Source organism: Emys orbicularis, chromosome 10, assembly GCF_028017835.1.
Source record: "Emys orbicularis isolate rEmyOrb1 chromosome 10, rEmyOrb1.hap1, whole genome shotgun sequence".
NCBI classification, from domain to species: domain Eukaryota; kingdom Metazoa; phylum Chordata; order Testudines; family Emydidae; genus Emys; species Emys orbicularis.
Window position 1 is genome coordinate 10,912,381 of NC_088692.1, and position 27,570 is coordinate 10,939,950.

The following is a 27,570-nucleotide window of genomic DNA, read 5'->3' on the forward strand; positions in this document are numbered from 1 at the left end:
ATCCATTTGTGCTCTGTTTATAATGCTATATAACAGAGAAAACTAGCAGGTGAGAAAGCTTGAGGGAAAATTTCTCTCTATAAAACACCTTGCTAAACAACTGATCTGATTGGTCTTTCATTTCCCTTCACAAATGGATAACTTACAGGCAGACATTTAATTGTGTACGGTAAATATTTTTTAAAGCACTTAAGTATCCTTTTCAAAAGTGACTTAAGTTCCATCAACTTTCGTTGGGACTTTGGAGCCTGAAGTCACTTATGTGCTCTTGAAAATCTTGTCCCAGGTTACAGATCTTGTCAGTATGGAAAGCATCTATGGATGAATCTGAAACTGGTTTAGTGGTCACATTTGTTAGGCTGACAGTTGCAAAACATCTCCACATCAGCTGTCAGGTTGTTTTCCAAACAGATGGGGAAACTTAACAAGAATAAACTCCACTCCCTTGGTATTTTTATATATGTGGAAGCAGGAAAAATCAGAGCTGACCATTGGATGGAAATAAAACGTATATCCGAAATTTAAAAAATACTAAAGTTGTGATGTTGATGGGAATTCCATTATCTTGTAAGCAGCTGTTGTAACATCACTTAGCCATTCATTGGAGAGAGTCTTAAGGAAATGCTGAAGCAATGAGATGGGTAAAGGCTGAAACCGTTTAAAAATTGTAAGATAGCGAAGCGAGACGGTAAATGGCTGACTGAGATGGTTCTGGAGAGCTGGAGCCTGAGCCGGTGAAAGGTCAGAGCTGGCTTGCATGGGCTGGAACACTACATGCATATTTGCAACCAAACTTAAGAGACGTGGAAGATAGAAATGGCAACAACTGATGTGCTTGTATTTTGGATAGCTTCCCTGGAGAACAGCCCAAATAACCATTCCTCTTTTAAAAAAACAAAAACAACCCCCAAACATTGCTCTGTATATTGATAGGCAATAAAACACAACCTTGACGTTAAGTCCAAAAATAGCAGTTTTCCACTGGTCAGTACAAAACCAGTTCTGGGGAGAAAAAAAAAAGGAGTGACTTTGAATTCCTCCCAGAGTGGTACTTTTGTGTAAGTGATTAGTTTTAAAGAATGTGTAGAGTCTGTGCAATTCTGAAAGATAGCCTTGTATATTCTGTTGTCTTCCTTCTTCTTAGTTATGGTGAGAGCTTCACATATAGTAACAGATTTAGACTTGGATCAGTGAGGGGGTGAATTAACTATTTGGAAATGAGAACAGGCTTTTCAACTTTGGGTCAGTCCAATAAATCAAAATCCTAAATATGTATCTTTAGTACCTCATTTTGAGGATATAAATGGTGAATTGTACTCTGTGCTTGGTGTCATGAAAACATGTTCTTTGAACAGTGTGTCTGGAGGATTATGTTGTATTAAAATGAACATTGTTCAAGATTAACTGTTTATATTTGGGAAACCGCACTAGTAAGAACATTACTATATAATGGTTTCTGAGGTACTTTGATTATAAGCTCATGTTCTGTGGCACTCAAAACTGTTTAACGTCTCTCAACTCTGTCCCTCTCCAATTTTTTTTAACACAATATCCTTGCTGTGTGTTTTTAAAGGGCTGGAGCGGATGAGGTATTTATGTATATACTCTGTTAATTGCAGACCTGTTAAGTAATCCAAGATTGCATGTGTGTGTTAAACAAAATGTTTTGTCAGATGTCCTAAACAAGAAGCTTCAGACCCTTGGTCTAGAAGTTTGGGCTGAAAGCTGCTGAAAAAAAGACTTCAGTGCTGTGTGTATTAAAAGAAAACAAAAAAAACCCTCACATCTCTGAACAAAGCAGTTTCATTTTTAAATTGGCTTACAACAAATGTTGTACCAATGAATCAGTTAGCTCATATAAAACCAAACCTTGTAGTTGATATATCCATCATTCGAATTGCTTTTGCTTTTAAGAACTAGATGTCTATTACATGGAACTCTTGAACATGGGTGTGCTTTAATGGCTGTTAAAGTTTAAATTTGAAAGATATTTTATTTATCTTGTGCATTCAGCATGAAATAAAAACCTTGTGTAAAACTTCAAACCATGAAGACTGACTCGGTCTATTCTGTATTGTCAAGAACTATTTGGTTAGAGAGCTAGATATCTTCCTCCCCTCCCCCCAAAATCTGATTGTTAGAAAAATGAAATCAGAAGGTGGCAATTCACTCACCAAAAAGCCCTTTTTGTGAATGTGGCAAGTTAAAAGGAAGCTTGCTATTAGAGAACAAACTCTGCCTGTTTTGCCCAGCCCTGCAGTATGAAAACTCACAGGATAATATGAAATATTTATTACAAATAAACTGAAATGTCTTGTTCTGCCTACAAACTGGCTGGAGACAGCCATCTTGGTGAAAAAAGGTGTCTTGAGAACAGTGCAAATTTAGAATAGGGTCTAAGCTATTTAACTTAAAGTCCACTAAAAATGGCATGGTATTATGTTGGAACCCACACTGCCAGTGTCAAAGCTCTGTTTCACAGCAACATGAACACCTCTAGGAGTCCGTTAAAAATGTCAATGGCAATTTAAAATTAATTAAAATTGCCAACATCTAATGTGAACTCCAACTACATGACTGAGCAAAATGGCACTGGTTCTTTAAGGCTATGTGGTAAACACATAAACATGTCCCATGAGTCTTGACATTTTTTTTTTTTTTTTTTTTTGGACAGAGTTCTTGGGCATGGAGACAATGATCTGTAAATCAGTCTAGTTTACTTCAATAGAATATGCTGTATGCGCTTTCTAATACAGTTTTTGGCTTCCATGCTGAATAACTCCTTTCTAAGCTTTGAGGGGAGGTGTGGCCAGCTCTCCATGTGCGACATACCCAACAAACAATGATGTTTTTTTGATAAGTTCCTGTTTCTTTTTACATGGCAACCGTCAAAGTTTCCTAAGGTATTCCCCCAGGCTCTGTATCAAGAAAACTTTGTAAAACACTCCATCTATTAAATAATCTCCACAGTGCTCCCACCTCCTCCTTTTTAAGACAGTTTCATATTCCAGCAGACTTTTCTGGTTGCTCTTACAATACATTATGTATTTCAGGTCATGGCTAATAAGTGAAATAGACCTGCAGGTCTCTGCAGTACTTTAGGGGGGGAAATAATTTGGGTTGAGGGATAGGAGTGCATTATTGAATTGAAGGACTTTCAGGTGTGTGTGTAACCAAAATTATTTCAGCTTTTCAATCCTGCCAAATCTTTCAATTAATCTTCATTAAAGCTGCCTTTTGTGGGGCTGAGTTAGTCTAACTTTCTCAGGGGTAGGATGTGACATAACTGATGTCAGTATCCAACTGCTAAAGACAGGTGGAAAGAGATGTCAATACTTAACACTGTTTCAGGCATGTGTCTGCTTCAGTAGATGTCTGGATAATACAGTGATGGGGTGGGAGTTGCTTATAAGTTGCTAAACAGAAAATATTGTAGTATACATTTGATATAGGTCTTTATTTTTATACTTTGCTGTCTGACCATGTCATTGTAAAAGTGTTTCTCCCCATCCCCCACCAGATATATAGCAGCTATGTTGCTTAAACAAGGAAAGTTTTTGTTCCTTCATACATTTCTCCTTGCAATGGAGCATATTTTGGATCCCCTTCTGAATTGTCCTCCCACAGGACTACTGACTTGTGCCACTGTAAGCTTCATGTACTTTTAAGTTCAAGTTCCTTTACACTTTTATTTTTTGATCACTGACTCTGTTTTATCTGAATCATTCTGTAGGGCTGCAAGGTTCTCGTTGATGCACGGGACAAACTAGGGATTCCTTGGCAGTACACGGAGAACGAGAAGCATGGAATGTTTTTGATGGCTTTTGAAAACAAAGCTGGAATGCCTATAGAGCCTGCCACATTCCAGTTGTATGTACCTGCACTGAGCGCACTGTGGAGGGATTCTGGGATCAAGGAAGCTTTTAGCCGTCGGAGCGAGTATCAGCTGGTAAGTATATCCAACTGTATGCTGATTGAAGAGTTGTAAATGGGTTTTTTTCAGTCTGAATCCAGTTTAAGAACAGATTGCTAAACCCGGTGTGTGGCCATAATACAAGCAAGCTGTAACAATGCTATAAATCTGAGCGTGCTATAGCAGCAGGAATGAGGAGTAATTGGAGCCAAACTGAAAAAAGCTATGGGAAAGAGTGGAATAAGTGGACTAGACTGGAAGAACAAGAAGAACCAAAAAAGGCAGGAAATGATTGAACAAAAAAACCCCAAAAACCTGAGTTGCTCAGTTGGGCTCATCATAGTAGGCCACTGATTAATGCACACTTTTTTTTATATTTGTCCAGTTTTGCCAACTTGTATTCTATTGATGCTGGCAGGCTACTACTATTTGCAGATCAACTCTTTTGAAGTTAATGTGATCCCTTTCCAAGCTGTTCTTGGATTTTTTTTTTTCCTTTCCTTTTTTATATCTGCAAGTTGCACTTGAGGCAGCATTTGGATGTCAGCCTAAAAATAAAAACTGTTTTCCCCTGTTTTCCTTTAAAAACAGACTTCTAGAGTTCAGCTCAAAACTCATTGCATAATATAAAATGCAGGTATGATAAGAAAGCACTTCTGATATTGAACATTTTTGTCTTTGATATGAATGAACATATATCTATTATGCCTGTTGGAGCAGTTGATGACCACCCTTTATTCTCCTGTCTTGTCTTCTTCCCTACCTTCTCCACTCCTCTTCTCCCCTCTCCCCTCCCAGCCCCAAATAATGAGGCAGTTGTTGAGGGACTATAGCCTCTTTTGGTTGATTGGGGTTTTTTGGTTGTCGCTAACCTCAAGATGTGACTAGCTATTTGGGTTCAAACAGTGGTATGATAACTAAAATCTGACCAGTCACTTAAGTGGCTTAGCTTCCATGCTTATATGTTAAGTTATGTTCCATGTTTCTCACTCTGTAACTTCACAGAAAACATTTCCTTTTTTTTCATTGAAAAGAGATGTTATGACTTCCTAAAATTGGGCATAAGAGGGAACTTTTATTCTAAATAGTGTTTTCCTCGCTTTGCTGCTATAAATAACATTGTGTTCAAAGAAAGGAATTTAATTCTGTATGATGGAGAATGTGACTTCTTATGTGAGAATTGCCAGATGCAAAGGTGAGCCCAGTAGCAGTGAATTCCAAGTTGGAGCCTCCGCTTACTATATTACACTCTCAGTATTACCACTCTCCTCAGACAGGAGGAGAAATGCCATTCCATCTCCCTTCTCTCCCCTCTGAGCAACCATAGTGTTTGAGGCTGACAGGACAGGGAGAGAAGCAAAGTCAAGTGCAGAGTTTTAGATTTAAGCAAACATAAAAATTGGAAATGAACAAGTACTCTAAAGACTCCCTTCCGGGTGCTGCTGTGATCCGAGACATCTTAAAACATTGGGTTTAAGAGCCTCTCTTCCATCCGGTAGGGATTGTAATTCTCCAGATTTGAGATTAGTTTGTGTACTTTTAAGGTCTGGAATGGGAAATTGTTACTTGTGCAGACTTCCACCCCCACACTGTCAGTTCATAGTTAAGGAGGAAATAGGCAGTCCAAAATAATCTTAGTCCTTTTACATCCTAGGCATTGACGTGTAAAAGTAACAGATATTGTAATGTCATGCAACTGACAGTAATATAACACTAATAATTTACCTAGACCAGGCATAGCATTAAAACATATTCTTTGCCTATATCAGAAATTATTCTTTGTCTTCCCTTGCACCATGCTCTTGTGCTCACAGATACACAAGTCTGCGATGTTTTTGTTAGTACTTTCATACAAGGAAGCAAAGTGGCCCTATAACTCTGCTCTTTTTCTAAGGAGTCAAGTTTTTGGCTTAATTTCAGTAACTTCATAAAATATAATATGCCATTCTTTATATTCTCATTGTTGCCTGACTCTGGAAAAGCGTTTCTGAAAACTAATTGCATAAATAAACTCTGAAGTTCTTGAAATGGAATGTGCTTGAAGTTTAAGGGCAGGAATTACAGCATTGCTGTGTCTTCCTTTTTTGGCCCTAAAAGGAATAACTGGAATTAATGGAATAGCTTATAACAAGATTAAAACAAACATTTCTGTTTAGCTGTGTCTTTTAGTAGTAAGGGTCAATGCCAGATTGTCAAAGCTCTGATTTTTGTGCCATTACAGTTAAGATTGTCAGTACTTCCATTATATCCCTTTTCCAGAAATTTTAACTTTTTAACTGTAAAATTGTGCTTTTGCTGAAACATGACTTAAAAATTCTTGGATCAGGAGTGACTCTCTTAAAATAGCTAGAGAGCTTTTTCAGTTTTAGTAATTTTTTTGCATTCCTCAAAGAAAAGGCTGTATATTCTATTTCACTATGTGTGGTAATGCATTTATTTATTTTTTGTTTTATTTAAAACACAACAACAACAACAAAACACACAAACAACCAAACCCTTGCCAATATACCTCAGCACCACAACTAATAGTCCTTGGAAATTTATTTAGGATAAGTTGTTAAAATACCTGGGAAATATTTATGAATTAATCTTGTATATTTTCAGCATACCTAAACATCCTTTAATTTGCAGATTGAAGTCTTTCATGCAGGTGTCCGGCTTGCCAACCTAACTCCTGTAAATTATTATCTTCTTAAAATGCTTTCTTATATTTGCTAATCCTAAATAACTGAGACTGCTTAGACCTAAATGCTTTATGACCACTTGAGCTGTGATAGTGGGATTGGAAACTCAACCCTTGTAATTGGCTGAAGTTGGTTACAGGAAAAACAGCCTTTGAATATTACACGGTGACTAAGTATATTGCGGGGGTGGGGGCAGGTGGCAGAGTGGAGAACGGTTACATAGGTCAGATGCTCCCTCCACATCACTGAATAGCAATGAAATTGTATTATATTGGAAAGACTAGTTCCTTGATACAAGAGGTTTTTCAAGACACTAAATTAAGGCTGCTTCTGCATTCTTGAACTTCAGCTACAAGCTTAAACAAACAGAAGGCAGAGATGCAAGCTAAAGACACCAGATCTCCACCTTTATGTTGAAGTCAGTAGTATTTGTAACATCTAATGCAGAGATTCCCAAACTCTTTTTGCTGAGCTCCTCCGTTCAGAGCCATGTTCCACGCATGGGGAGGGAGAAGGAGGGGTGCCCAGTACCCATAGGAGGGTCCATGGGGGTATTCACCACTGGGAGCTGAGGAAGTGTGTTGCTCCCTGCAGTGGTCAGGTGATCTCAGCTCTTGAGTCCTGGTTCCCTGCCTGTCCTTGCTCCTCTTTCTCCCCCCCCCCCCCCCCGCAGGGAAAATTACCAGGGCTGTGGTCAAGAGGGGCTTGGAGTACTGTCCCCCTCCCCGTCCGCTGGACACTGCCCCATCCTGATCCTGGTCCTTCAGTATGGTCCTGTCTGCTTTCCCTGTGCAGACTCTGTCGAGAAAGGCAAGGGGACAGGGCTCTGCACACTGAAGGGTTGGGGTGAGCAGGGGGCTGTGTCAGGCAGGAGTATCAGTACTCCTGGGGTGCAGCCTTTGGCTTGTAGTTCTGAGTCCCGTCCCCCCCCCCCCCCCCCCCCCCCCCCCCCCCGCCTTCCCAGCAAGGGCTGGTGGCTGCAGCAATGGAGGAATGAGATGGGCAGGGAGCTTTGTCCCTTCAGACAGAGCGCCCCTCCTCCCCTCCCCCTCTCCCCCCCCAGACTCCCAGCCCTTTAGTGCTGACCTGTCAGGTCCTTGTGTCCTCCAATAAACTCATCAGTGCACCCCACAGTTTGGGAACCTCTGATCTAATGTAACATGACTTAAATTGGTTATGTAGAAATATATTATATGGATACTAAGGGAAACAAAACTGTTATGGGCCCCAGAACTATTACTTGGGAATATTTTATATACAAAGGCATAGATGTAACCTGTAGCAGTACAGAATACTACTTGTAACCCGGCCTGCTGTGAATAACATAATTTAAGACAGAAGACAGCAATTCAATATCAACTATAATGCATGATATGGCACACAGATACAATCGGAATGATGCCTTAAATATAAGTGAATTATAGTTTATTGCATTAAAGCTTCATAAGTGTACAGTAGGAACTTAGAATTATGAACACCAGAGTTACGAACTGACTGGTCAACTAAATTCCTCATTTGGAACTGGAAGTATGCAATCAGGCGGCAGCAGCAGAGATAGGGGGAAGCAAGTACAGTACTGTGTTAAACATAAAATACTTAAAAAAAAAAAAATTAAAAAAAAAATAAAAAAAAAGATTTGACAAGGTAAGGAAACTGTTACTGTGCTTGTTTCATTTAAATTAAGATGGTGAATAGCAACGTTTTTCTTTTGCACAGTAAAGTTTCAAAGCTGTATTAAGTCAATGTTCAGTTGTAAACTTTTGGAAGAACAACCACAACATTTTGTTCAGAGTTACAAACAGCCTCCGTTCCCGAGGTGTTCGTAACTCAGGTGCTACTATATGTGGTACATGGAATTAAAATATTCTTGAGGGCATAGGTACTAGTTTTCAGACTGACACATTACTAGACAAGTCCTTTCAAAAATAATCTTGCTGCTTAATAAATTGAATGGTTCTGCTTCACCTCTTGTTGGCTCTTAGGGCTATTCATGCCATGCCTAATCTCATTAGGATGTAGCAAAAGGCTGATAGCTGAGGTCATGGAGATTGGGAGTAGCTTGTGGTCTGGCTTTTTTGTGTTTAACACCCACAATTTTTCAACAAGCAAATGCTATAATGTGGAGGGCTTATTTATAACCCCATATTGTAGATACTAGTTTAGATCTTGTCCACACCTGTGCACTGGTTTGGTTAAATCCCTATGTGGGCACTTAAATTGGTCTAAATAGATGTAAACCAAATTTAACATGTCTCTGTTGATTTATAGGTCTTGTATATATGAGAAACTGAATTGGTTTAACTAAAGGTGTGACTTTAAACTGACTTGGTTAAATAGAATTATCCACATAGAAGTTTGCTCCTTAGTTCTTTTTAGTTTAAACCAATTACTGATTTAAACTGAAATAAGCCTGATTTTTAATCTTAACAGAAACAAGTGCCTGTACAATCTCTTGCACCAGTTTAATTTAACCATTTAACACCTAACTGGTACAGCTGTGTATAAACCAGGCCTTAGAGATGCTTGCAGTGAAGACCTTGCTTAATGCTGTAAAATATCTTCAGGGTGGTCTTCCAATCAATTTAACACTAAACTTCTTTTGTTTTAAACTTAAGATCTGTGTAGTAACATTTTGTACAGTCATTATGCAATATACCTGTCTACCAAACCATATTATAGCAGTTGTTCTGCTTTTGAACTGTCTAGACACACACACAAAAAGTTACTAAAAAAGTAAAGTAAAATGTGATGCATGGATTGACTACCTATAGCTAAAAAAATCTAATCTATAGGTGGCTTCCTTTGTAATGCTAAATTTAATGATTGGTGTAGCAGTGAAAAACTTGTTGGATTAAAATGGCTGTTTGACCATAACCTAATATAATCTGAAATTTTCTTCACTTGGACCAGAGGAGCTTCCTCTAGGCATTTATCAGCACTTTCTGTTTCATACACAATGCATTCAAGTGCTGCCTGTAAACCCCGTCTGGGTATTTGAGCCTCTTAGAACTGAGTGGGTGGATTCCACAATAGCAGTATTTTCTTTGCTTCAGTGTCTCTCTCTCCTAAATCAGGCTAACCAATTTCACATCCCGCCCCCCTCCACTCCCCCTCCCAAGTTCCTCTGTTCCTTGTATGCAAGCAAGTAGTTTTGGGACAAAAGCTTCATTGTGTATTTGGTTACATTGTCAGGTCGCTGTCCTCATTTTTTTTAGCTACAAGAATACTTTTGTAATCAGTGTGTGACTCTCTTCACCCCCCATATTTTCTGTCTGTATTTTTGAAAAGAATACATTTTATCACTACACTATAGATACCCTGTAACACTTATTCTTTCTGAGGTCTTCTGTGCTACCTCAGATACTTGGATTACATTCCTCCCTGCCAGCAGATGGAGACAGAATATTTGATTTGCATGGCTACTTCCACAAAGGAGCTTGTTATTACGGAATCATTGGTTGCTTGTCTCGAATACATGGAAGCGAAGAATCTGAGGCTTGGGCCCAATTCCAAGTGCTCTTGTGTAAACAGGAGTTCCATATGTACCAACATCTCAGGGTTGTAGGGCTTAGGTGTTGCCCTCTTGGAACAGCACTGGTTCCCAAGTCCATCAGACTGAGTACTTGGTGACTTCCTGTCCAGCTGAAGGCTCCATTCTGTGTCAAAAAGGCCCTAGGGAAACTCAGTGCAAGAATAGTAGCTGTCCTATGGATGCAAGAAATGGTGGTAGATTTACTCTCACCTCTTCCTGCAGTGGGTATACTCAGTGCGTGTGAGGGGAAAATCATGGCAACTCTCTTTGGCAGCAGTGAGATGGCATAGGCTCAACCCTCTTTCTCCACTTCTCTGAAAGTAAGATTGGCAGCAGATTACTCCTTTTATCCAGCAGCTCTTGCACCCAAACAAGGGATAGAACTTGCAAAAGCTATTTCCTGTGCACGCACTTGCTATTCACTTTAGTATGTCTGGAGGGGGACTTCTTACCCAAAATTGGTGCACACAAAAATTGATATGTGAGCATAGCTCAGCTAAATTAGCTATCTGTAGCTTGGTGTTGCTCCATAGCAATGGATACAGTCCTTAACACACGTGGGCCTAATAGGACTTGTTAAGCAAAAAAGAGAGACTCCTGTTTCAGTCAGTGTAAATGTGAATTTTATCCCAGCACCCTAGCCCTCTTAAAGATTAGAAAATCCACCAAATATTAGCTTTTATATGAAGCAGCAATCCATGAAAGGCATGCATGGAGGGGTTGTGGGGGTTGCAGAGGTAGGAGGAAACTTCCTGCTCTGCTCATGTTCAACTACTACTAATGGGAGTGTTCCATGCAATTCCTTGTGCAGATAGCCATAAATGATCTAGAACCCCTGAAGTCTTTTGGCGGGGGGGGGAGGGCAGTTTGCGGTAGAAGGTCAAGAAAATACTTTAAAACTGTTCTTTTATAGGTTCTTTTGATATTCCCGGTCATTGTATGGGACACCTGTGTTTGGAACACTATCTCCACTTCATTTACTTGCTGAAAAGACACTTATATATGCATCTTCACGTGAAGGCTAATGGAGTTTTATGGTGCTTTTTTAGTATCTGAAAACTCAGTAGTATGCATTGTTTTATCAAAACACTGTATGGGTTTGTCTGCACTGAAGTAAAATGCCCATAACTGGCCCATTTCAGTTGATTTAAGCTGTGGGGCTATCAAATTGCAGGGTGGATGTTCAGGCTCTGACTGCCTGCAGGTCCCCAGGGCTCAGGCTCCAGCCCAACCCGAACATCTACACTGCTGTTTTATAGCTCCGAGCCCCGTTAACTGATGTGGGCCTGCCAATGGTGTTTTATTGCTGTGTAGACGTGCTCTATGTAACATGATGTGGCAGTCTCTCCAGTACTCAAGGTGAAACATGGATTGAAAGCTATAACTCCATCTCAGGCCCTCAGTGGTTTTACATTTTAGACATAAGCGCATGACTCAAATAGCATTTTGCTCTCTTCTTCTTATGTGAAATAGTATAACATACAATCATGGTGAAGAGGATTTGTGTATCTAATGTCAACTCTTGCGGATATACTTGTTGTGGATTTATTCTTCAGGAAATTGAAGTGCCAAATTAGCTCTGTTGTACAGTAGTTCATAAAACAAATGTTACAGGTAGACCGCTGTTCTCCAAACCACTGCTCAATCATAAACTTACACAAGAGGCTACAAATGTTGCTTGTTCTGTAACTTTGACCTCTTTTCAGTCCAGTTACTCTTACATATTACATCAATTGTGTCCCTGGAGGCTTCTGATACAGATATACAAAAGAAGTAACAAAACTATTCATTACTTCATCTTGAGCATAATTTAAACAAGGTGCCCGCTACAGAGAGAACCTTTTCTTCACACAATATTCATTGCAAAACTATTTTAAAAAATTCCAGGATTTTTCAAGTTTGCAAAACTTCTGTGAAATTGCAACATCATGGGGAAGCTTTGCACAACGTCATTTACATCTCTGTCTAACACCACACTTTAGTATCCATGTGGAAGTCCATGGTGTCCCTACAAGAAGCATAAGCTAGTGGTTGAGCACAGGGCTACTAGCCCGAAACATCCTTGTCACTCACTGGCCATGATATTTTGCAGTTACTAATATTTGTAAAGTTCTGTGTAAGCTGTCTCTTAGCAGCCCTATGTGCTGATGGTTGCATCTTGTGCTCCAGAACCTAAACTTTCACTTAAATTTGTCTCTACCTCACATGGCTGGGAAAGTAATTTGAAGAATGTGAACCTGCTGTAATATGATGTAGTAGTGTATGCAGACAGCTCTGAAACAATAGTTTTCAGTGATGTAAACTGCCCCTGTTCATTTGAAGGGGCATTAATGCTGAAGTTAAATGTGAGCACTTAACCATTTAACTGCTGATCAAAACGTTCCAGTTCCTCCACTTTTGCATATTAAGATCCAAACAAGCTAAATAATATCTTGCTTTGACATCACAGGTGACTGGATCTTGAGTTATGGGTGGACCTTGAGAGAAGTGATACTTTTCTTTTCTGCTTGATCCTGGAGTAATGCGAGATGCCCAAAGCCGCACAGCAATTAAATGACAGAACCAAAACTTAAAACCCTGGTTTTGGGTGTCCTGTCCCCTAAAGTATTGTGCTTGCTGTATCTTTTTGAAAACTTAAAACTTGAGGGCTGACACCATGCAAAACAAAACTGCAAAATTCTATACAAATTACTGGATATAGACCAACTTTGCATGGTTTTAGCATTGTACTTCTACGGTGTGCAATCCTATGTACATTTACAGGATTAAAAGTCACTAAATGAGATCAACAAACTGACCCAACGCCAACAGAAACCTCCCCAAGTAGCCTACTCCAAAGCCTTACCAGCATTTACTCTACCACCCCAAAAACTGCCTTAAACAGGCCTTGCAACATGTCTTTAAGGTCACCAAAATCCAAGCTCAGGATTGCGGGGGAGTGATCTCCAAAGTTGAAGACTCCCTTGCCACTTTTAAGAAATTTCTGCTTAGTATCCCCTTGTCATGTAAACAAAGGAACTCTTAGCTTGAGCATCTCACTGGACCATAAATGCTGTGGAACATCATGAGGAGAAACCCTGCTTCTAAGGTAGGTAAGACTCAAACCATTTAGGTATTCAAAGAGAAAAATAATCTTTCACTGGAAATCAATTGGAAGTCCATGTAGCTTATGAAACAGTGGTGCAATATCCTTCCCTCATGCGGGAGGCTAGTTTCTTCTCCCAAGCTGGAGCACATGCAACAAAAGCTGCTCCATGAACAGAGCAATTGTGAGATGTCTCCTCTGGTAGATAGAATAGGGGTGACAAAGTGACATGTTTCTACCCTTTGCACTACTTCAGGGTTATCTTCTGCTTGGCTGTTTTATCTGTAATTTAAAACATTGGAGAAAGGACACTGTAACACAACCATTCTCCAATGTTTTAAATTACACGCCAACTAAGGGTTAAAAGCTAACTGTACTAAGTTCTTTGAACAAAGACCGTTCTTGTCCCAGAGAACTTCCAGTCTAGGTTTATAGCAAAATGCAACAGCTGGTTGAAGTGCAGTCAGCATGGGAATTGGGAGGATGAGGCAAAGAGTAAAAGGAACATGTTTCTGTATGATAAACATGAGCTGCTAATAAGGAACAGGTATGGACATAGGGGAGGCTAGTGAGGCTGCTGGGGATAGCTCATGTTTAAATAAAATATGGAATGAGAACCTGTGCCAATGGGCTGCTTTGGTTTTCTATATTGTATTTGCCCCTCCCTGCCCCAGTCCTTCATCTGTATTCTGTCTAATTAAATTGTAAACGCTTCAGGGCAGGGACCATATTTTAGGTCTAGAAAACACATAGTATGTTCCAGGCATTTTTATTAATGCTTGCTGCTTGCAACTTCCAAATGGCTACGGTTTAGAGCTTGTCTGGTTCTGTTCAAATAGCATGGTCTTGGAGGTAAGTAAAAAGCTTCATATTTATAACACTAAATAAATTCTGTAGGAGTCTCTGCTTCTGGCTCTTCAAATGCAAGTGAGTATTCATTTTGAGTTTGGTATGTTCAGGGTGGAAAGTAATTTGATCCCGATTCCAATGTTCAGTATATTTGAGCATAATTTGCATCTTGCATAATGATGGCTGTACTTTCCTCTGAAAATACTTCCTGTCATCAAATCCTTCCTACTCATATATACATTGCCAATCCTTATCCAGGATTCATTTGTTTGCCTTTGCAGCTCATGTCTAGTGACATTTGACTTTCAGAATTACCTGAACCCCTGTATAGCTTTCTAGCTTAGATGCTCTTTCTTTTTCTTGTGGCTGCAGTCTTTCATGTTTACCAGTGCATATTCCCTTACAACAAACACTTCTGCTGAAGCATGAAATCTTAGATTTTTTTTAGAATGAAGAATTAACTTGATCGTAATTCCTGAGACTGCATTCTCTACTCCTAGCAAAAGGCTCTAATTTTATTATGCATAAAACCAAGTTACAGTAACAATTTAAGTATTTAAGACAAAAATACAAATTAGTCCTACTCTAAATCTTGCAGGATTTTGAGTATAGGGATTTGTTCAGAGTAAATCCAGCTGTAATTAATCTTTGCGTTCCCATCAAGAAATGCTGGCATATGCTGTGAGAAACAAGGGAGGAAACTTTCAGCTCAGCCTCTCTGAGCCAGTACCCAACTGTGGCTAAAATCCACTGGTGTAATCTGCTCTTTAGTGTGCAAGAAAACTCAGATCTGCACAGATCTAAATCCAACCCAGTTGGCTCTTGATTAAGCTGTTTGGTGTCCATGTTTAGGAAGTAATTAAAATAGATCTTCATTTTCAAATCTCTTGCTGAAATAGTTTTTAGAGAGACACCAGTTTCAGGAATGTATTCTTTTGTACTGGAGGTCAAACAAAGTATCTTAAATTTTAAGATGGGATTTGTGTGCCCAAGGGAGGTAGATGCACAATTCCCATTGAATTTCAGTGCAAGTTGGTGCCTAAATCCCTAGGCACTTTGTGAAAAACCTCCCACTTGATTCCAACATAGGGATTAACTGCACTTGTTAGAGGCTTAAACAATAATAAATTTTTTCACATTAAGAGAAGTCTGCTGATCAGACACCAACAGGAAGTCTGTGTCCTGAAAAAGCTGAATTACTTGGGCTCACTAATATGAAATAAATTTGTTAGTCTCTAAGGTGCCACAAGTACTTCTGTTCTTTTTGCGGATACAGACTAACACGGCTGCTACTTTGTAATATGAAAGTGTTACTATTATGTTCTTGCATCATTCTCCTATGAAGTGGTGATAATCATAGAAATGCTGCTAAAATGGTTGTGGCGAACAAAATCAGTGAACACACAAAACAGCATACAGTACATCCGTGTCAGCGCTCAGTGTCAGGAATGGAAAATGTTTCCAGAACTCCTATGTATCTTCTATTTTGAATTATTTCAAGAGTTTTCTTTATGGCAGAAACTTCAGTCTTGTTTTTTAAAACTAATATCCTCCTAAACTACTACTGATCAGAAATGGATTAAAAGATTATAAGGAAGTTGCACTAAGGATCTGCTCCTGACTACACTTTTCATTAATGCAGGTGTGTTCCAGCTTAGTGTGGTGTTGGCATTGCTTCTCCTGTTTGCCTCAGGATTGGCATTTCTCCATGCTTGATAACATGATAACATAATGAATGCATAATATTACTCCTGGGAGAATTCCGTGCCAAAAAATTAAAAATTCTGTGCACAATATTTTAAAATTCTGCAAATTTTATTTGTCAAAATAACATTATATAATCACGCCAGTTTCAATTATTTTGGTAATTTATTTCAAAATACCTGTCAGAAAGTATGTCTGTAACAGTACAGAGACACACACACAAATTTCCCCAGGAGTAAAGAGTTAAAGCAACCCCTACGACAACCCAGTACCTGTTTCTTTGCCCCCAGAGCCCAGCTGCAGACACCCTGAGCACAGACACTTACATCCCCTACCCCACCCCAGAGGCCAGCTGTGGGCCTCCCTCCAGCCCAGACACTTACACCCTCTGCCGCCCAGGAATCCAGAGGGAGAAACAGCCTGATGCTGGATCCTGGGCCTGCATGGCGATTCCTGCACATTGCCCCCTCCGTACTTCAGGGTGTGCTGGTAACCCTCCAGTTTCCTCCCCCACTCCCCAACCTTGTCTTCTATTTGTGAGCTGGGCTCTGCTGGGTCCAGCAGCCCCTAGTGGCAGCCAACGTCTCTGCAGTCCATTTTTGTGGGGGAGAAAAAGGATAATGTGCGCACTGAATTATTTCTGCAAAATTCTGCATTGCGCAGTGGCGCAGAATTCCCCCAGAGTACAATATGAGCAGAGGTACTACTAACTTGATCCAGACATGTGTAACATCTCCATTATACAAAGATATGGCTGTTAAACACCTCATTTTAGTCTTATCCTCACATGAGGATCTAAAGGCACTTATAGAGTATGGTTCATCAGTGCTATGTTGTTTGTTTGGGTGTTTTGTTTTTTCCCCCCCCTTTCAAATAAACCAGGCTGCAAGGTGAAGATGTCAGGCTCAAAGCACTAACTGATAAACTTGTTAGCAGCTTTAGTTCATTATCTTTTGCTGCTTCCACTTCATGGGTTCTCAAGGCATTTTCAGTGCTCCCGGATGTAGTTTTGCAGGACCCTCTGATTTGTGAAATGAGTTCCCTTAAAGCAATTCACCTTCACTGTTCCTTTAGTTACATAAATATTACTTCATTTGCCTGGCCTTCATCTTTCAGATTACTAAACAAACAAAACTAATTTACTCCAATTTATGAAAAGCATTTTCCTGTTTAATGTGCTCATATTCCATTCATGTAATTGTGTTGCTGGTTAACTTTCAAAGGGCCTATACAGTTAATCTGATTCATTTTTAACTGGATACATAACTTCCTGGTGTCACTTTTGCTACAGTAATTCCTACTCTTCAATTAATCTTGCTGTATGCACATAAAATAGCACAGAGTATCTCTGCTCCAAAAATGTTTTAATTCTTTGGCAGATTTATTGTCCAAATCTTGTTTGTAATTACATGGCCTTTTGCCATTTCATGGATTCAAAGACTTTATTACCATGTTTCCCTGAATGACACCTATTTTGGCTACTGAAGGATGACTGCATAGAATCTATGGGCAAGTTTCAAAGACTGACTGTACATCAGCTATACACAGAATGAAGTAGCTATTATCAGCATATGGACAAAGCTCTAGATTTTAGTGAGCAGAACTGAATGGTGGCTGGAATTGTAGTCAGAGAATGTAAAGACATAGCTATGGTGCATACCCAGCCCCACAGTTGCATTCCAAAAAGTTCCAAGCTTGTGAGTTGAGGGCTTGTCATCTGTACACTGATTCCATACACTTCCCGTGGTAAATTGGCATTATCTTGTAAATGGCCACTTGCTGTCATGCATGGGGATTTGAGGTTCAGCCCTGTCAGTGGGAAGCTGGAGCTGGGTGCCAGAGGAGTGATACTGGCAAGGCTCAGGCCCTAGATGTTGGTTGTTAGCTATGGGAAGGGAGTGGGTTGAGTGGTAGGTTACTTTTCTTCAAGCTGAATTGTTGGAGGGAGCTACAGAGGCTTGAAAACTAAGCCTCATGCTTCCTTTCATTTCAAAGATCCTTGTAATAGCTTCTAAAATTTTAATCCCTTCACAAGAGCTCTTGTTCTGGGAGCGTGAAGGTGCTGTAAGTGTAAACCACCAAAAGCTTCTTTGGAAGGAAAATATATACTCCCTGACACATTCCTTTAACAGAGTTAAGGTTGCCCGCTGGCATCTCATGCCCTTCTAGAACATCAAGCTCAGCAAACCTTAAACTTTAGAAAAGCATGGGATTCAGAGTGAAGGTACACACCCATGGAAACTTAACTACCCCTTGAGCTGGCAGGGATTTTGTGTGTGTGTGTGTGTGTGTGTGTGTGTGAGAGAGAGAGAGAGAGAGAGAGAGCCCCTCTCCCTGACCCCTATGTGTATGATCAAAGGAAAGAGGTACATGTGTACCTTGAGAGTATACTACGTTACAGTGCCATGTTGTGACAGTAGTGGGCACAGGGGTTGTCTTACCCTAGGGATTGTCAGCAGTTAGGCTGGGTGCTGAGTGTGGTCTGAAATTTAATGAAGCGTAAATGAAAGTATAGTGTTGGATAGCATCATGCGCATCGGGATGATGAAGAGATTATAACATTTAGCAGCTGTGGTATTCTTTCTGTGAAGTAGCTTAGCTGCCGGAGTATAGAACAGTTGTAGGTAACTCCTGTTCTGGACAGTGCAAAGGCAAGTGGGAGCATGGGGGTGGAGTTAAGGTGCTATACCTTCATTCTGTATTCACTGTTTTTCCAAAGTTTTTGAAGTGTGCTGAACTCGATGTTCTGGAATGGTATGAGATACCATTGCGCAACCTTAATTCTGTGTTAATGGAGGCTTTTGTCGTGCGTAGTTTTTTTTTTTTTTTTTTTTAACTGTAAGACAATTGTTTTTAGTAGGAGTTAGTATCATGGAGGTGGTGTATTTATGTAGGCTTCCAGTTGAGGTGCAACAACGGCCAGGTAATGAGAATGCTACTTAGCTCTTCTGTAGTACTTTGAATCTGTATGTATGAAAGACTTCTTTACCAAGGAGAAAAACATCATTATCCCCATTGTACAGTTGCGGAAACTGAAGCACAAAGAGGTGAAGTGACTTGACTCTGCCACTGGCCTGCAAGGTGACCTGGACCACGAATAGAGCCCAGGTTTTCTGAGTAACAGTCCACTCTTTTTTTTCTACAATGAAACACTGTTGATATGTGATTCCTAAGTGCCCCTTGGCCCCCAAACAAACTTTGTTATCATGGAATGGGGATAATGTTGTCTGTGTGTAGTTGCTAACAGGGCTGGTGAGAGAATCCAGACATGGTCTAAGTCCAAAAATGTGACAGTTTTATTATGTGGTCATGACAGTAAATTCAAGCACGTGGTGTCTTTCTCTACTCTCACCCCTGCACTACCACTTGCAGCTCACCCTCCCCTTCCTGTCCCGTTTAAGCCATTATAACTTTAGAAGCCAGGTGTGCCTCCCAAAAGTTGGTAGAATCTGAACTTTAAGAAAAGGTTTTGGTGGGGGAGACGTATCTTGGAAATACCTTCTCGAAATTACCCTAAATTTGTATCACTAACCCTACAACATATCCTCATTTTGAGTAACCATGCAGATTATAGAGCACTTAGTCAACCTTTAAACAGAGAAATTCTTAATTGGGTGTTGGCTGAGAAATGTTCTTAACAAACGGTTTCCTTGGAAAATGCCGATTCATTGAGGCAAAATGTTTTACTATATCTATTGCAGATTCCACTAAACTTTCACTGAAACCTGAAGGTGTTCCAGGCCCATAGCAGGGAACCTGCTGGCGCTCTTGGGGTTGCTAGGCTCCTCGCTGGTGTTGGGGATTTCTGGGCTATCAGGTTCCCTGCCCTAGAATTGGAAGCCTGGAAATCCTAGGACCAGCTTCCTGTGTCCACAGCTCAGGGAGGCCCACCATGCAGGCTATTTCAGGATTATGATGTGCTAGGAAAATTGCCTTTTAGAAAGGAGACCTTTTTTTAGGAAGGATAGAGACATATTGGAGTGAAGAGGCTCTCTGCATGTCCATCTGCAGTATAGAAGGCTCAGAGGTGAGAAGGGGGTCCATTCATCTCAGTGTTCCTAGCTGAATGAGATCACCTCAGTGGAGATGAATACAGCCTGAAACAATCGCTCTGAGAAGTGTGAACTGCTCCATTCATGTCAGTAGGTGTTCCCATTCTCCGTGCTGGAGACCCTGTAATATGCAGCAAGCATGCCTATTCTCAACTCCTTGCGCCAGTCTCAGCAATGTGTTCTTGGTGCCTGCTCCCAGCATATCTTTTCTCAGATCCCAGCCCAGACATTCAGGGTTCCCCAGATACTAGCTCACAAGGGACGTAGGGAGAGGGGCAAGACCCCCTCCCCCCATCCCACAAGATGGAGGTTGACCTCCCTAGAGGGGCATGCTCTCCCAAATCCTGGTTTAACTGAGAGGTGACAGCAAGAGGGGCTCAGACCCTCAAGAGGGACAGGCATTTCCAGCTCACACAAAGGGGTAGGGAGAGGGACTTTGCCAAGATCCTGGTGTACACATGAGAGGAGAGAATGTGGGATTGACAGGTTCCCCAGCCCAATTCTTTCCACATGCCCTGGCACCTACCTCTTAACCTCAACCCTCTCCTCCTCCTCTGTCACCCACCTGCAGTTATCCACCTCTCCTTGCTGCAGTCCCAAACCCCTCTTCTCCTGTTATCGTCACGTCCTCTGCTTCCTAATTCCCACTGTCCTCCCTGAAAATGTTTGTATTTATTTGTTCTTTTCACATTTAATTTGAATGCCTTCTGAATTTTCTATTATAAAATATCTTATTTCCCCCACCCCACCCCAAAAATCAAACCTTATGATAAATGCACATTCTAGCAAGTTGCCTCCTTTTTTAATTTCAGATTTCTTCCTGAGTTCAATTTAAACTTGTAGTGCGTGGCTGGTGCCTAGATTTGATGGCCATAGCATTCCCTCAAAGTTACATGGGTCCTGTGACTCTTAAGGTAAATCTACATTGCAATAAAATACCTGCGGTTCTGAGTTTGGGTCAGCTGACTCAAGCTCGTGAGGCTTGGGCTGCGGGGCTAAAAATTGCAGTATAGGCATTTGGGCTTGGGCTGGAACTAAACTATTTTTGAATACTGTTTTCAGTTTTGCTCCTCCAAAGTTAGTGGGTGCCATGCACTAGCTGAGGTAAATATCTAGCAATTTAAGACATTTTGTCCAGGATCAGAGCTATAGTTTGATCTCTAATTCTGCACAAAAAATTCCTAGAATTTCCAGCCTCTTAAGAAAAACAGTATCTTGGGAACCTGTTGGTCAAAATGACTCCAAATTTTGTTCACTAGCCCTAACTGCCGCTCCATGAGGTACAGCAAGTTTCTATGCAATCCGAATAACCATGTGGACATCAGAGCATGTAAAAGTCAGCCTTTAAACATAAACCTTAGTGTACACCAGGATCATAGTGGAGCTATTCTGCTGTAATCTTGACTGAGTTAAGGCTGGGAGTTTTCAAAGGAGCTAGGTGTCAAAATCCCACTGAATTTTAATGGGTTTTGGGTATTGAACTCACTTGGGCTCCTTTGAAAAGGCTAGCCTGACGTAGGCTAGAAAGACAAAACTAAGAATAAGCGTTAGATATAAACAAACTCGTAAACAACAAGGATCTCTCATGCAAATACTTAAGTTTTTATTACTAACTAGCATATCAGTTTGTAAATGCTTATTTTCTAATGAGAACAGATGTTTGAAACACTTAAAAGGGTCAGGGCAACGTCAGTGATGACTGGCTGCGCTGAAAGTATGCTACGTGTTTCAGACACAAGACAGGCCCTGTCCTAAAGAGTTTATAACCTTTACAGACACTGCGCAAGTGGGAGTGAAACGTTAATCATTTTCCTAGTTTCATCTATTGTGTTTCTACCAGCTATCAAACTGATCTTTCTGTACAATTTCTGTTACTATCATTCTCACTAACCTCCCCCCCTTGTTACACTCTAACATATATGCTCTGCCGCATGATAGAAATAACTCCCTCTCCACCCCAGCATTCAATCCAGCCTCATCTTAATACCCCACCACATCTCACTCAAGGCAGTTACTGCCTTTGCCATCCACAAATCCCTTTTCTCAGGGCACGTCTTCACTGGCAACATTAAAGCGTTGCTGTGGCTTGTGTAGTCGTGGCATAGCGCTGGGAGCTCTCCCAGCACTCTTTTAAAAAAAAAAAAAAAAAAAAAAAAAACCACCTCCACCAGGGGAATAGCTACCAGTGCTGGGAGCACTGTCTACACTGGCACTTTACAGCGCTGAAACTTGCAGTGCTATGGGGGGTGTTTTTTCACACTCCTGAGTGAGAAAGTTGCAGTACTGTAAAGTGCCAGTGTAGACAAGCGCTCACCTCTTATCACCTTTTATGACACTTACTAGGCATTGCTCATTTTGTGCCTTAGCCTTTCTGATTTTGTCCCTACGTGCTTGTGCTATTCTTTTGTACTCCTTAGCAATTTGTCCATGTTTCCACTTTTTGTAAGATTCCTTTTTGACTTTCATGTCACTAAAAAGCTCCTGGTGAAGCCATGTCGGTCTCTTGTTGTTCTTACTTTTCCTTCACATGGAGATCATTTGCAGTTGTTCCTTTAATATTGTCTCCTTGAGAAACTGCCAGCTGTCCTGGCTGAGCAACTTTTCCATTAGATTTTCTTCCCACGGGACCTTATCTGCCAGCTCTGTCTGTTAAAGTCTGCTTTTTTGAAGTCCATTGTCCCTGTCCTGTTGCTCTCCCTCTTTTCTTTCCTTAGAATCATGAAATCTGTCACTTCATGATCACTTCATCTAAATTGCCTTCCACCTTCAGATTCACTATCAATTCCTCCCCGTTGGTCAGTATCAAGTCTAAAATGTCCTCCTGATTACTTCCTCCACTTTCTGAAACAAAAAGTTGTCTCAATACATTTCAAGAACTATTTTGTGTGTTGTCATATTACTTTCCCAACAGATATCTGGGTATTTAGTCCCCCATTACTAGCAGGTCTTTTGTTTTTGGGTGTTTCTCTTGTTTGTGCTAGAAATGCCTCCTCCATCTCCTCTTCCTGATTTGGTGGTATGTAGAAGATCCCGATTTTTTACCCACTTTTATTGTTACCCAAATATTCTCAACTGGACTCCACATGGTCTGCCTCACCTCCTTCTGGACCTCAGCAGTATGTTTGTTCTTGATGTATAATGCAACAAATCCTCCCTTTTTATTCCTCCTGTCCTTCCTCAGCAAGCGATGCCCCTCTATACCAATATTCCAGTGATGAAACTTATTCTTTGATGTCAGTTAAGTCATGATTTAGGTACATTCAGGTAGTGTCTGTATCAGTACTGTGAGGATGCTCTCAGTTGTAAAGGCTTTGCTGATTTCACTACCCCTAGTCTGCCACCTGGAGAAACTGAAGTTTCTGGAATAGTCATGGGAGCTTGTGGTTCAGGGCTCTTGCCTCATGGTATTCAATTGGGGGAAAGAAAGGAGGTTTTGGACTCCTGGTGTTCCAGACAGGTTCCCTGCCTCAACTCCTGGACACAGAGGAAACCTGGCAGATGGCTTGTAATCTCATCATTTTTTTGAGAGTTAGGGTTTTCTCTTTAAAATGGTGAAGAGGATGGGTATAATTTTTCTGCAGAAAATATTTTGTGAGATGTTTCCACACTGTCACAAGTTGTCCAGATTATTATTAAACCCAGTGGAGAGAGCAGAACTGCTAAGGTGTCACTGTTCTCCAAGGAGTATACTAAACTCCACAGGCTAACTATTAGTTGACATCCCAAAAAGGAGATAAAGTAACTCAGGGAATATTCACTAGTATAAAGGTAGAAATGGGGCAAAATCTCTTCTTTGCTTCCTACTAGCTTTCAGCTATGCTTAAAGAAAAGAGGCTATGTGAAGTAAACTTAATTCACTCTATTTACTTAGCATTTTGAAAAAAAGCTCTTGGAAACATCATGCAAGATTTTCTGTTTGAGAAGGTGGAAAACATGTTGCTTTGAGAAGTAATTTATTGACACCTTTCGAATGTCTCCTCTGTGTACAACGCAGATTCCTGCAGTTCAGACTGTGGTGGACTTGTGCTTCACTTGGCTTCACTCCCGAACAAACCATTGGTGTTTGTCCTAAGAAGGTCTGCTCCCCACTCCACCCCCAAAGCCTCTTCATGCCGCTCACTTTTCATCATACTCACTTAATTCTTCTTGGAAAATAATTCAGTAAAATCTCAGATTGAATAAATTGAATTTTAATGGTATATATTTTTCCTATGTGTTTCTAGCTTAAAATAGTGAATTGCCAAGACTTTAACCAGCTTGGTTAAAGAAACAGATGGGGCTGTATTCATGTTTCATCTATTCTCAAAGTTCCTTTCTCCAATCTTGTTCTAAGTCTTTTTTGCAGTGTTTGATACGTGTAAAGCAAATGGGTCTCAGAATAAATAACACAGGAGCTTTTTGATTGGATGTCATTTGTAAATATTGTTCATTGTTCCATTCATAATTCCTTTTTTAATGAATAGCACTTCATGATAGTGTGTTTGAGTGATTAGTCCGTCCACTATAGAACTGAAATAATCTCACAAGCCCTTGGTGTTGTGACCAGAATTCACTGTCTGAATTAATTTACTACCTGAACATAAAGGTGCTACTACAGCACTTGCTTTAGTACCTGATGGGCTGAAACTGAAACAGTTTTAAATGATCTGTACTTTCTTTCCTAGCAACAATTCCCTTTAGGGTTTTGAGTGCATACTTTTGTGGAGTGGTGGGGCAGGGGAGTGAGGGTATGTAGAAGAACCATCCTAAATCTTTCATGATGGAGAAACAATTTTCAAACTAAAAAATAGGAAAGCTTGATCAAGTTACTTGAATGCTGCATACTAAAGAAATGGTTTAAATCATCAATAGTATTAAGTTTCAAGGAAGCAAGTGTTGGAAACTCTTTTTTTTAAAAAGCAACAAACTTGAACATCGTGTGCAATGGAAGAAGGATGACTAAGAGACCTTGGATACCATAATCAGTGTCACTGATTACAACATGGTTTTCAAGGGACTGCATAGATATCGCAGTGAAAAGAAAACTAGAAATTGTGAACAGGGAACCAAAGAAGTCTGTTTCAAATCACTTGAGGCTTTTGAGGGGAAAATATAAAGCCATCCTCATACTCCCTGTCCCCTCCCCCCACCAAATTGAGACTTAATACTAATCAAAGCATAAGTAAGGAATAAATGAAAATCAGGTCTGGGTGATGTACATCTCATAGTATCGAGTATAGTGGCTGGCAAACGTGGTGAAATTCTGGTAACTGGAGAAGTTATTGGAGAAGCAAGCATGATAGCAGTATTCAAAATAAGTCAACTCTTGTAATTTAAACTGACTAATTGGGTTGTATATGCAAAGGGAGGTGGTGGTCCTTTCCACAACTAGTGAGACACTTCTGGATTACAGTGGTTAGCTGTGGATACCATTATCAAATAGACACAAAATAGATTGAAGAACAGTCGAAAGCTTACCATGCCACAGGGATTTTCATCTGAAGAGATTGAAAATGAAACTCTGTATAGGTTGGCCAAGTGATTAATTGAGGGGGATGAAGGGATATAGGGTAAAACTTTCAAAAGTGACTTAGGTGCCTAAGTCTCACTGACAGTCAATGGGGCTTAGACACATTTGAAAACTTTACTTTTTTTAAAGTATTTGAATGGTGTAAATACTGAAGGAGATGAATTCTTTAAGATAGTACAACTGAGCATAAATAGGACTAAGAGCAGGGCCGGCTCTAGGCACCAGCAAAGCAAGCAGGTGCTTGGGGCGGCAAATTTGCAGGGGCACAAGAATCCAGCATGGGAGCTGAGAACCAACAGGGGGCCCTGGGAGCTGTAGTTCCTTGGTTAGCTCCCTGCCTATAGAGCCAGCCCTGGAGCAGGGAAAGAACTACATTTCTCAGCATTCCCTCGGCCACAATTAACAGGAAAGGGAGGGGGAAGGAGTGTGGAACTGAAACCTCATGCTGCAGCTTGCTGTGAATGGTAGGGACAAAGCCAGCTCTAAGTTTTTTGCCGCCCCCACACCCCAGCCCTGGGCTCCCCCCCGCCCACACCCCCTGCTGCCCCAGCCCTGGGCTCTCCCCCCACGCGCATCTCCTGCCACCCCAGCCCTGGGCTCTTCTCCCCCCCGCACCCCCTGCCGCACCAGCTCTGGCCCCACCTGCACCTCCTGCTGCCCCAGCCCTGGGCTCTTCTCCACCCCCCCCCCCCCCCGCGCACCCGCACTCTGTCGCCCCAGCTCTAGCCCCCACCTGCACCTCTTGCCACCCCAGCCCTGGGCTCTTCTCTCTCTTCCCCCCCCGCACCCGCACCCCCTGCCGCCCCAGCTCTGTCGCCCCCCCTTGCACCTCCTGCCGCCCCAGCCCTGGGCTCTCCCCCCACCCGCACCCCCTGCCGCCCCAGCTCTGGCGCCCCCCCTTGCACCTCCTGCCGCCCCAGCCCTGGGCTCTCCCCCCAAAGAAAGAATTGGGTGGACTAAATGGACAGTGCACCTCTCTATCTGAAGCCTAGCAAGGGAGGTACGTGGATCCCACTAGAATTTAAAATGAAAAGTAAGGGAGGGGAGGCTCTACTAGGCTGGGCAGCTTTAGATACAGTACCAGGCACGTAGGAGGATTTACACTTCTGAGCCATGGAAGCAGAAATTGACTTTTCTTTTCCAGATTTAGCTAATATTCAGAAAGGGAATCCAGCACCTGCCTTCCAGATTTGAACACCCTCAAAATTCAGGAGTGCTCAAGCTCAATTTGGGTAGCTGTTACTTCATTTCTCCCAAATCAAATATACTGATCCACTGTAACTTGCTGTAGAAAAAGTAGAATAAATTGAGCAAGAAATGCTTCCCAGTGGTTATTAGGACTGGAATTGCTATTTTCAAAAGCCATTGCTTTTTTTTTTATTATTATTTTATTTTAAGTTTTAGTTTTATTTGTTTAAAAGGAAGACAGTGATATTGCATTGGCAAATTCTCCATAGAAACAAAGAATGGAACAAAAGAATAATAAAGGCACCTCAACTTTTCCTCATTTATGTAGGACAGTCTTATAATATGCATCCAGATAGCCTTCAATCACACAAGCTGAAAATTGTTCCACTTTACTGCAGTTCTGTAACCATATGGGAACCAATCCTGTCTGTGTTCTGTGCACATCCAAAATTCCTGCTGAATGACCCGCCCTGGGAGCGAGTTACCAGTGACCCAGGGCTGGGGCGGCAGGAGGGTGCAGCGGGGGGGCAGCCAAAATTTTTTTTCTTGGGGCAGCAAAAAACCTAGAGCCGGCCCTGACTAAGCGGATCCGTTAACAAAAGGAAAATGTAAGTGGAATGTCCAACTCAGAATCTAATGGGCTTCAGATAGTGCACCTACCCCTAAGGTTTTGGCTTCACAATGACATCACTTTTTAATGACAGATTTTTCTCTCTCATACAAACAAGGGAAATGGAGTATACAAGGAGAGCAGTAAAACTCACTTTTTTAAAAAATGCTCTTATAGCTACAAAGTGAGAGCAACTTCTCTCCAGTCTTTTTGTTATAGTAACCGTAGGCAGGAATGATAAATGTAGTGAAACGTTCAGCCATGTTTCTTTAAATTGATGGTATTCTTTAAAAACTGGATAAGAGAGAGCATTAGAAAATACTGGGGGAACATGATTGCATTGGCGTAGAGGTAGACTAGATAAGGTTCTGTGAAATACTCAGGGATGTGCACGTTGCAAGTAATTTGAAAGCAATTTAACTTGCCAGCTGGCCTTCTGCCACG

The 27,570-nt window shown here is 41.1% G+C and overlaps 1 protein-coding gene across 2 annotated transcripts in view; it reads left to right on the forward strand.

Moving 5' to 3' along the window:
* Positions 1 to 27,570, forward strand: part of GNA12 (G protein subunit alpha 12) — a 71,168-nt gene that overhangs the window by 16,563 nt on the left and 27,035 nt on the right. For both annotated transcript variants that reach the window (XM_065411669.1, XM_065411670.1), the window contains exon 2: positions 3,734 to 3,949. In XM_065411669.1, coding sequence (XP_065267741.1) covers positions 3,734 to 3,949 — 216 coding nt within the window. The remainder of the gene's footprint in view (positions 1 to 3,733; positions 3,950 to 27,570) is intronic.